The sequence below is a fragment of the Salmo trutta genome, chromosome 35 (assembly GCF_901001165.1).
Source record: "Salmo trutta chromosome 35, fSalTru1.1, whole genome shotgun sequence".
NCBI classification, from domain to species: Eukaryota; Metazoa; Chordata; class Actinopteri; order Salmoniformes; family Salmonidae; genus Salmo; species Salmo trutta.
Window position 1 is genome coordinate 27299217 of NC_042991.1, and position 12034 is coordinate 27311250.

The 12034-nt window shown below is 44.3% G+C and overlaps 1 protein-coding gene across 1 annotated transcript; it reads left to right on the forward strand.

The window, feature by feature from the left end:
• Window positions 1–365: 365 nt before the first annotated feature.
• Window positions 366–8866, forward strand: LOC115174972 (claudin-20-like). Its single transcript, XM_029734048.1, has 3 exons — window positions 366–774; window positions 7093–7147; window positions 7702–8866. The coding sequence occupies exon 3, from the start codon at window positions 7853–7855 to the stop codon at window positions 8765–8767; it is 915 nt and encodes a 304-aa protein (XP_029589908.1). The 5' UTR covers window positions 366–774; window positions 7093–7147; window positions 7702–7852; the 3' UTR covers window positions 8768–8866.
• Window positions 8867–12034: the final 3168 nt, after the last annotated feature.

The window sequence follows — 12034 nt, forward strand, 5'->3', positions numbered from 1 at the left end:
GAGAAAGAGACAGGGGAAGAGAGAGAGAGAGAGAGAGACAGAAAGAGAGAGAGACAGAGGAAGAGAGAGAGAGAGATAGGAAGAGAGAAAGAGACAGAGGAAGAGAGAGAGAGAGAGAGACAGAAAGAGAGAGAGACAGAGGAAGAGAGAGAGAGAGAGATAGGAAGAGAGAGAGACAGAAAGAGAGAGAGACAGAGGAAGAGAGAGAGAGAGATAGGAAGAGAGAAAGAGACAGAGGAAGAGAGAGAGAGGAAGAGAGAGAGAGACAGAGGAAGAGAGAGAGCGAGAGACAGAAAGAGAGAGACAGAAAGAGAGAGACAGAGGAAGAGAGAGAGAGAGATAGGAAGAGAGAAAGAGACAGAGGAAGAGAGAGAGAGAGAGAACGAGAGAGATAGAGAGACGTAGAGAACAGGGAGTCTAGCTCCATCACAGATGGACGGTGTGGTGTGATACTGGGATACTGTCAGGGGCAGAGAGCTGATTGCCTCTGGTTCCAGCTAACTGGGTTCTCTCAGAACAACAGCTGATGGGATGTGCTGTGCTGGACTGCATTCAACAACGGACAACATCACACCTGGGGCTGAAGTCCCCCTACTCTACCTAGGATTGGCTTTCCTTGTCCGAGCCTCAACTAGCATTCACTGACGTGACATACTCACATACACACGTGTGTTTGTGTGTGCAAACACACTAACACAATCTCTCAGACACAGGAGAACCGTGGTTCCATTGTGAGTTGTGCTGCTGGATGAACACTGGATGGATAGAATAGCGGTAAGTGCGTGCTGAAAGTTTCCCCTCTTTCTTCTCTAAGTCATGTGAGGTTGATTACAACGTATTAGGTAGACGTTGTTAGATGAACCACAGCTATTCACAGTAATCTACAGTTGGACTGAGACATGTCTATGTGTGACAGGTTGTGTACACTACCACATCTGTTAGCAATTTGGACATGATGCATAAAACAGGATAGATTTCCATCATTGTTGTTCTAAGAACTTTGTTGACAGGTTGTTTATTTGCACTCCCCATTCTAGCCAAAATTCCTTCCGCATTATGGCTTATCCAATCAGGGAATCGGAAAGGGTTTCCATCATTTACCTCATCATTCCTTTACTCGGATGCCATGACATGACAATTAATAACGTTTTCAGAGAGAATATCATTTCTAAACAGCTAGTTATTTAACTATCCACATTGATTGTATTAGGCTGTGTAAAAATAGTCAATTACCTGTCATTGATCATTTCATGGCGGTACCTTAGTGGTGAAAAAACTGCATCAATCCAACTGCTGACAGGTAATAGCGAAGCCATTGCCTCTTGACTGTGGGAATAAATAGGTCATTTATATTCCTGTCTGTTTGATGATTTAGGTAGGGTTGATGCCTCCTGGCTGTACTCATGCAAAAATATTTCAGCCTACTGAATGAACTCTCAACTCAGAAATTCCATTTCACCTGGTGATCTGGCTACTGCAATAAGGTGGTAGAGTGATACCTTTAACTGATCCTTATTAAATAAGATGTTACCTTTTCCCCTTCTCTGGCCGTGTAGTTTTGCTATTCTAACTTCATCTGAGGCAATGAAAATGTAAAGTAACAACAAATAGATGCCTACAGATGTAGGGTCTTAATTTGAGCCAGTTTGCTATAGCAGGAAAATAATCCTGCGGCAACAGGAAATGTGAATTATTGATAGACATTAAAACCAGTAGATGGTGATAGCGCTGACGTCATCCACATATTCCTTTGGAAAACTCCCGATGGCACATGAAGCCGGAAGTATTTGAATTTGAAATGTGCCATATTGCTAAATGGGGCTGAATGGCACCAAAAAAAAGGATCATGGTGAAAGTGACCATAACTAGCAAAGGATCATGGTCGATGTAATCGTTTTCCTCCTGCCTGAGAGATGTTTATGGAATAAGGGTGCGAGCCTCCTGGTAGCCTGCCGGCCTGTGATTGGTCTGTGTCAGCACGTGGTCTTGCATGACAACAAATGTACTAGTTAGAATGGATTACTATTTAATTAAAATATCTCAATTTGTAGGGAACTTTAAAATAATTCACTGGGAAGATCAAACTTGATCATAATAAACACATTTTAGAGCCCAAAACGGCCGTCTATTTTTATTTTGGGGGCCGTTCTGGCAATCGTACTTTACGTCGGCTTTCTAGAGCAGACCAGGGCTTTTGGCAGCGCTAGGTTGCTACACAGTAGCCGACCAGCAGAGCTAGTGACTTCACGCTCCAGACCGGACACTGGGGACCTGGAATTATTATGTGAATAATAATTGTTGATACATTTTTCGTTATGGCAAATCAAGTCTGACATTTTAAAATGGAAATTACAAACTTTAGAAGCCTTTTTAAACTTTGAATACAGTACAAGTTTGCCTTTCCTGCTGTGCAGGAAAATTCTCAGCAACAAAAGAGTGATCAAATTAAGATTCTAAATCTGTAGTGTCACAAATTAATATTCTAACAGCACTACAATGCAACATTCGTCATTGCTGGACAGCTTGTCATCACAGAATTCACTAATCCATTTGTCTCTTAAATAAAATACTTGACTAGGTCTTTGTTAGTCTGCTCATACTGTACCTTTTTCCCATTAAAAATAGATTTGCTGAATGAGCTCAACACAGGTTTTTTATGAGCTTGTATGTACAAGGCTTTAAAGAGGGAACAACAAGCACAATAGCAACCTGTAATGAATAGCAGACTAATCATGCGTCTAAATTGCCCGGTTTTACTGTATGACTATTTTCATTACAGCGCAATAAAAATTCCTTGGCTGTCTGACCAATGTCAACATTTCTTTTTAAAACAGACTTTAAACAGGCAGTGAAAACGTTGGAAGTTGGAACCGTGCTTGCCAGTTGACATTAACAGTAATTTTCTATTTGAAATAATTCTGGGTAGGGCCGCCTTTTAAACCATCATTACAAATTTACCGCTGGATTTCTATTTTTACTCTTCCTTGGAAGTGACAACAGAATAACAGTCTGTATGTGCCAAACGATAGTCCTCAGTTATGATCTCCTCCACCATTAAACATTATCAATGGCTCTCTTTCAGTGAACCTGAGGTGATGATGTAGGAGTATTCCGTAGGACGGTGTATACCGTGTGTATCCTATACATACGACTATTACAACTTGAAACTTGAACTTCTAACTTGATGAGCAATATTAGGGAGAGCGATAACAACATCTAATCAGTACCAGATACTACTGTCCCTGAGAATGATGGTAGTGAAACGCAAACAAGCAACAAAGTTAATGGAACCAAGGAGTAGTAGAATGTGCCAATAAGAACTAGCCTACACATCAACGGCTACTACTCCAGTTAGTGGAGGCCAGGCCACAGAGCTAGAATAACACAATACTATTCTAGTGGAGGCCACAGAGCTAGAATAACACAATACTCTTCTAGTGGAGGCCACAGAGCTAGAATAACACAATACTCTTCTAGTGGAGGCCACAGAGCTAGAATAACACAATACTATTCTAGTGGAGGCCACAGTGCTAGAATAACACCATACTATTTTAGTGGAGGCCACAGTGCTAGAATAACACCATACTATTCTAGTGGAGGCCACAGTGCTAGAATAACACTACTCTACTATTCTAGTGAAGGCCACAGTGCTAGAATAACACCATACTATTCTAGTGGAGGCCACAGAGCTAGAATAACACAATACTATTCTAGTGGAGGCCACAGAGCTAGAATAACACTACTCTACTCTTCTAGTGGAGGCCACAGAGCTAGAATAACACAATACTATTCTAGTGGAGGCCACAGAGCTAGAATAACACAATACTATTCTAGTGGAGGCCACAGTGCTAGAATAACACTACTCTACTATTCTAGTGAAGGCCACAGAGCTAGAATAACACTACTCTACTATTCTAGTGAAGGCCACAGAGCTAGAATAACACTACTCTACTCTTCTAGTGGAGGCCACAGAGCTAGAATAACACTACTCTACTATTCTAGTGGAGGCCACAGAGCTAGAATAACACAATACTATTCTAGTGGAGGCCACAGAGCTAGAATAACACCATACTATTCTAGTGGAGGCCACAGTGCTAGAATAACACAATACTATTCTAGTGGAGGCCACAGAGCTAGAATAACACAATACTATTCTAGTGGAGGCCACAGAGCTAGAATAACACTACTCTACTATTCTAGTGTTGGCCACAGAGCTAGAATAACACTACTCTACTATTCTAGTGGAGGCCACAGAGCTAGAATAACACTACTCTACTATTCTAGTGGAGCCCAGAGAGCTAGAATAACACTACTCTACTATTCTAGTGGAGGCCACAGAGCTAGAATAACACTACTCTACTATTCTAGTGGAGGCCACAGAGCTAGAATAACACTACTCTACTATTCTAGTGGAGGCCACAGAGCTAGAATAACACTACTCTACTATTCTAGTGGAGGCCAGAGAGCTAGAATAACACTACTCTACTATTCTAGTGGAGGCCACAGAGCTAGAATAACACTACTCTACTATTCTAGTGGAGGCCACAGAGCTAGAATAACACCATACTATTCTAGTGGAGGCCACAGAGCTAGAATAACACTACTCTAGTATTCTAGTGGAGGCCAGAGAGCTAGAATAACACTCCTGCCCTATTCTAGTGGAGGCCACAGAGCTAGAATAACACTCCTGCCCTATTCTAGTGGAGGCCACAGAGCTAGAATAACACTCCTGCTCTATTCTAGTAGAGACCAGAGAGCTTGGATAACACTACTCTACTCTTCTTAGAGTTGCAATGGTTCCCATCTCCCTCCTTGGCTGCGTTCCAGACACACTATTCACTTTATAGTGGACTAATTCTGACCAAGGTCCATAGTGCACTATAAAGTGAATAAGGGGCCATTTGCGACCCAGCCCTCCTCTCCCCATGCTCCCCTTGCTTCTCAGAGCTAAACATGCACCAAAAACACTACATCACATACACTGGTGTAGTCCCATGACTCAACAGACTGGTAAAGGACATCAATCTCAAAGATATTAATTATATCCAGACATTACATACCATTCATATGAGAGATGTTCAGTGATGTTCTGTTAGTAGTTTGTTGTATGTTTCCTTGTCCTCAGGGTCACTCTCCCGAAAAAAGTGCATGACCTTACCTGCCTGTGTAGCTTGCTTAGTAAACTCTTGGTAACATAATGGAGGAGAATTGGGAAGAAACTCATTTCAACTGAAATCCAAGTCTTTTTTTCTAGGTCTAAATAACTGTCTAATACTGGGTAATACAATGATGGTGATAAAACTGATTATCTGGTCAGGTCTTAAAGAGATCTTTGTTACTTCCTGATATTACTATTTTGAGTAGTAAAAGTCCATATACTTTTTGTACAAAGCAATAAGGAACACTAGTGTGATAGATGGAGCGTGTAAAATTCACAAGACCGTTTTTCCTTTGAGACTAAAAGTAGACGGGCTTTGATACAGAGCCTAACTTCTGTGTGCCCGGAAGAAGAAATAACAAATGCATGGAGCACCGCTTATATTAGCTAGCCATGTCCTCTCACATCACACACACAGCCTAAAATTCTGCAATTTTAATGACTTCAATGTAACTGTCTGTCTGAGGCGGGAGGCCCAAAATTGGTTCTCCATTAAACCCACTCCTGCTGTCACTCCTGCCGTCATTCACTCCTGGATGCTTCTGCTGTTTGGAGCAGTGTATTCTGGGATCTAGTGTGTCCCTAATCACACCCTATTCCCTATATAGTGCACTACTTTTGGCCAGGGCCCAAAGTAGTACACTATGTTGGGAATACGGTGTCATTTGGGATGCAAAGAATGACCTCTTTATGCTGCTGAGTAGAGGTGGGATGCAGAGGAATGGATGGAGGGGTGTATACATAGAGCTAAGAGTCTCCTAATGAGGACTACAGCTGTGGTAATAATCACAGTGGCATTTTCCCTCCATACTCCCTCCCTCAGAGGGTGGCTAGGTAGGTATAGGCCTGGGAGGGAGCCTGCTGCCTGCCATCGTCTGGGCTGGAAAATATAATGGTAATGAGTTAATGGGAGTAGGCAGACTGGCTAAGGTCAAATGATCTCTTCTCTTCCAGTAATATTTTCCCCTTTTTTCAAATTAATGTAGTCTTTCTCTCCTAAAATGAGGGGTTGGAATGGGGAGGCAGTTTGGTAGAGTCTGAGGGCCTGGGGATAGGGTGGGAGTGGGTAGGAAAAATGCATGTTTTCTGTTTATCCCTCTGGTAATCGTTCCTGTTGGGGCAGGTCTGCCACTATAGGGTGCTTTCCCTTCTGCTGTCACAGTGTGTGGATATATAGACAGAGGATTACTTTAAGGATAGGTTGTGACTGTTGTTGGGATACCAGCGCTGTGTGTGTTCCATCTCTACAAATGGAGGGGGCGGTTCACACAGTCTTATCTGTGTGTTGCAGTCGGCCATACTTCATGCGGTCAATTGAAAGGCGGCACCTTCCTCTCAGCTGCAAGGCTAAAGGATGGGGATGCAGGTCCTCGCCATCTTTCCATTTATATTGTGCTCTGAGTGACGACGACGAAACACCACAAAAAGCCACCATCGAACAAACACCAATGACAAATCAAACCTCAAAACTCTTGGCTGTCTAAATGATATATTGAACCAATTAAAGGGGACCAACAATATCTACAACTGCAAATTTCAGTCAGACATTTAAATATGCCGTGATGAAGAATATTGGCTTACTACTGTCTTTTGTCATTACAACTCATTTGCTGAGAGGACATTAGCTCTGCGGCTGTTCATCTGAATCAATGACCTTCAGGTTATACTAGTCCAGTTGTTTAACCCCTCTCACAGCACATTGCTGCTCAGTTTTGCAGTATTTCTCTCAGTCCACCACTCAGTTCTCCTTAGAGGTACTGAAGCTCACAGGCAACAAGAATGTGCGGCTGCCATGTCTTTTACGGGACACTGAAAAGGATGGAATTGTATGTTGTGTTGCTAAGGAGATGGTAGGAGGACGGAGGAGGTGTGAATCGCTGAGCTGCTTAGCCTATTGTTTTGTTAGGTGTTTTTTCCATCTCTTTTGTGCCCAGAAAACATTGAGACGAGACTGACGCACCACGGCACACTGTCCGAGACACACAAAAGGTAAGGAGGCTTTTTTTCTCAAAACACACTGCAATTACAAACAAACTATTCACTTTAACAATGCATTCATGTTGTCTTTAATGTCAGAACGTCACCACCATAGAAGACAAACTAAAGAATTGGAGAAAATACAAATTATTCTAAAAGACTATTGAAATAGCTTATGCATGCTGCAATGACATATATTGTAAATTGAGTTTATGTATAGAAGCAGCATTTACCTCATAGCTAAAGTGAAGTGAAGTAGCTGCCTGCTGTGAAAGAGTAACCCACTTTCAGAGGAAGGACACTGCAGCTTTAAATGCACATAATTGAGTCTTTAAATGAACACTACAAAACTCAGTCACACAAAGCCAGGGATGCAGAGTTAAAATGCAGACAAACAGAAAGCGCACACTCGCACACGCTTCCCCCCTAAAAAGAGGGAGAAAAAAAGAGCAGAGCGCAGTTTCCTTTCCCCATCACCAGCACCTGCCTCATCCAGCCCCTGCCTCCTCCGTCTGATCGTCACGCTTGCTCGCTCAGTTCAATTCTCATTTCGATTTTTATCACAGCCCACTGAAGCCTGCACTGAGGAATTATCTGCTGTCAGGACCTGAGGCTGCACGAGGGCGATAGGGAGAGACGGAGCCAGGGAGCCAGGCTCGGGCCACCACAGGGTGACGGTGCCGCTGTGCCGGAGAGGAGGGGACTCGAAACTCGGCGATGGCGTCCTCCACCATGCAGATCCTCGCCTTCGCCCTGGCGCTGCTGGGCGTCCTGGGCGCCACCGTGGCCACGCTGCTGCCCAACTGGAAGGTGAGTGCCGACGTGGGCTCCAACATCATGACTGCCATCTCCCAGATGCAGGGGCTGTGGATGGACTGCACCTGGTACAGCACCGGCGTGTTCAGCTGCACCTTGAAGTACTCCGTGCTGTCGCTGCCCGCCTACCTGCAGACCGCCAGGACGACAATGGTTCTGTCGTGCATGATGGGTTGCCTGGGCCTCTGTCTTGCTGCCCTGGGGCTCAAATGTACCCGCTGGGGGGGCAGTCACCGGGCAAAGGGGCACGCGGCCATTGCCGCGGGGGGTTGCTTCATCCTGGCTGGCATTCTCTGCCTGGTGTCCGCTTCCTGGTTCACCAACGAGGTCATCACCACCTTCCTGGACTCCAACGTGCCCGAGAGCAGCAAATACGAGCCTGGGGGGGCCGTGTACGTGACCTTTGTCTCTGCCGGCTTCCTGCTTGCCAGTGGGGTCATCTTTTGTTTGTCGTGTCACAGAAAAAGAGACTACACCTCCACCTCCACCTCTACCACCTTTCCTGACAAACTACTGCAGCAGCAGATGAACCAGGAGCAACTACAGCGCGACCTGATACAGTGTGACCTGATACAGCGCGAGCAACAGCAACGGGAGCAGAAGGACTTTAAACAGCAGACGTCGCCTAATGAGCAGTCGAGCCAGGAGCAGCTACAGTGGGTTGACAAAGGGTCCCAGGGTAAGGTCCAAGCAGCTGACGATATCCAGCAGGAGAAGCCTCTACATGAAGACAAGGGAACGCAGCAGTTCTACTCTCCATCCAGAGTCCCTCCAAAAGACACCCTGGCTGGCTACAGCCTGCAGGACTATGTTTAATATGTTTAAACCCTAAACCCTACTCTTGTTAGTGGGGTGGAGGGAGAATCCTGAGGACATTCTACTGGCTGCCTTGTGAAGGGGAGAGAGTGGAGAAAGAGGGGGAGGAAGGATGGGAGGAGGAGGGAGAGAGTGGAGTGGAGGGGAGAAAGAGAGGGAGGAGGCTAATGACGTTGACAGCCTTATCGCCACCTCTCATCTGTTCTCTCTCGCTACTGCGAGCACAAGCAGTAAAGGTATTCCCAAACTATTGGAGAAAGACAGCTCAAATGTGGATCCAGATTCCTGGGGCAAATGCCTCCTTGACTGCTGTTGTGGTGGGTGGAAAGACTCAAGGGTAGGGTAGAGTATAGGTGCCATAAAAATGCACAAACACAGCGCAAGTACTGTCAATCCTGTGACAAGTTCCTTTAAAAACTGATGCGGAGGCTTTTCCATACCAAAGGTTTCAATGGGAAAAAAGTGCTGATGTTAACTAGCTGCTAATAATAAGCCATCAGAACGTTTGCATAGTAAGATAGTGTCGATATGTCTGGAAAAAGGAAGGTGTAAAAGCCATTCTTTGCAATCTTGTGTCCTTTTTATAACCCATTTGCCTTGTGAGACAAAAAATAATCATCAATCATATTTTCCAAAGCTAAACGGACTGATTGATATTGAGTCTTCTTTGCATGCTAATTATCTGTAGCTTGTTAAATAATTCAGTGGAATGCAGAGTAGTTACTGAAACATAGTTACCAAAGCTTGTGCCTAAAAGAATGTGTAGAACTTCAACTGTCTGTAAAGGAGACTTAGAGAAGATTAACAAAGTGAAAAGGGAGTTCAGATTCCCACCAACACCATACACAAACATCCAGTCCATTTTTTCCTGCGAGTTGTGGAGGGGAATAAGGTGCATGGCAGCGCAGGCTGTCAGAGATAATGATCCTCTTTGCTTTCCCATTATCCCCTCGCTACGGCTGGATGCACACTACTCATTTACTGCACACCCCCCCGCATGCACACACACACACACACACACACACACACACACACCCTTGTCCTTCCTCTCCCTCCCTCTCTAGCTGCGAGGGTAATAGGGTCTTGTACCCAATCATCTTTACGGCGTGTGTCCGTGTGTCATTGTTGCAGGAGGCACAGCGGTAGGAGTCTGTTCTGTGGCCAGAGGTTAGCTGTCACAAGCTGCTGTCCCCTCGTGTTGACGGAGGGTAATAGAGGCTACGTCCCAAATGGCACCTTATTCCCTATTTAGGGCACTTCTTTTGACCAGGGCCCATAGGGCACTACATAGGGCAGGGTTCCACAAAAAGCGGTGATTTTATTTGGCTCCCCAAGTTTTCTGAGCCAAAAAATATAAATCATTTTCGTTGGAAATAAAGATGGTAAAATCGTCAGAAAATCTGAAAAGAATTCCCTGCATTCCCACACATGCAGACCCACTGGGCACAATGGAAAAACAATGTCAGATTTTTGGTTTAGTTGTCATCTAAATGTGTTATCACTGACTTTTCAAATGCAATATAGTATCATTGATGATACAGTGCATTCGGAAAGTATTCAGACCCCTTGACTTTTTCCACATTACAGCCTTATTCTAAAATGTATTCAATTCTTTTTTTCCCTGATCAATCTACACACAATACCCCATAACGACAAAGCAAAAACAGGCTTAGACATTTTTGCAAATACATTTTTTTAAATGAAAAAAAATGAAATATAACATTTACATAAGTATTCAGACCCTTTACTCAGTACTTTGTTGAAGCATCTTTGGCAGCAATTACAGCCTCAAGTCTTCTTGGGTATGACGCTACAAGCTTGGCACACCTGTTTTGGGGGAATTTCTCCCATTCTTCTCTGCAGATCCTCTCAAGCTCTGTCAGGTTGGATGGGGAGTGTTGCTGCCCAGCTATTTTCAGGTCTCTCCAGAGATGTTCAATCGGGTTCAAGTCCGGGCTCTGGCTGGGCCACTCAAGGACATTCAAAGACTTGTCCCGAAGCCACTCCTGCGTTGTCATAGCTGTGTGCTTAGGGTCGTTGTCCTGTTCCAAGTTAAACCTCTGCCCCAATCTGAGGTCCTGAGCGCTCTGGAGCAGGTTTTCATCAAGGATCTCTCTGTACTTTGCTCCGTTCATCTTTGCCTTGATCCTAACTAGTCTCCCAGTCCATGCCGCTGAAAACATAACCACAACATGATGCTGCCAGCACCATGCTTCACCATAGGGATGATGCCAGGTTTTCTCCAGAAGTGACGCTTAGCATTCAGCCAAAGAGTTCAATCTTGGTTTCATCAGACCAGAGTATCTTGTTTCTCATGGTCAGTTCTTTAGGTGCCTTTTGGCAAACTCCAAGCGGGCTGTCATGTGCCTTTTTTTGAGGAGTGGCTTCCATCTGGTCACTCTACCATAAAGGCCTGATTGGTGGAGTGCTGCACAGATGGTTGTCCTTCTGGAAGGTTCTCCCATCTCTATAGCTCTGTCAGAGTGACCATCGGGTTCTTGGTCACCTCCCTGACCAACGTCCTTCTCCCCCGTTTGCTCAGTTTGGCCGGGCGGCCAGCTCTAGGAAGAGTCTTGGTGGTACCCTTCCCCAGATCTGTGCTTCAACACAATCCTGTCTCGGAAGTCTACGGACAATTCCTTCGACCTCATGGCTTGGTTTTTGCTCTGACATGCACTGGCAACTGTGGGACCTTATATAGACAGGTGTGTGCCTTGTAGAAACATCTCAAGGATGATCAATGGAAATAGGATGCACCTGAGGTCAATTTCGAGTCTCAAAGCAAAGGGTCTGAATACATATGTAAATTAGGTATTTTTGTTATTTTTATAAATTAGCAAACATTTCTAAAACCTTGTTTTTGCTTTGTTATTATGGGGTATTGTGTGTAGATTGTTGAGGAATTGTTTTTATTGAATCCATTTTAGGATAAGGCTGTAACGTAACAAAATGTGAAAAAAGTCAATGGGTCTGAAAGCTTTCCGAAGGCACTGTATATGACTTATAAAGTATGGTTACATCTCATTTGCTCTGTTAAACCTACCCTTTGGAACGACTTTGCTAGAAACCGTGAATATATGTCGTTATTAAGCGTTCTCCCAATAATCATTTAAAAGATAGCACATTGGTAGTAGACAGTGACAAACATCAAAGCTAAGCATGGCTTGGCTTGGTTAAAACCTGGGATGGGAGACCAAATGAATAGCTGTTGATAGATCAACTGTCCAGTAGGAGGTGCTGCCCAGACTATAGTTTGTTTTTTATAAA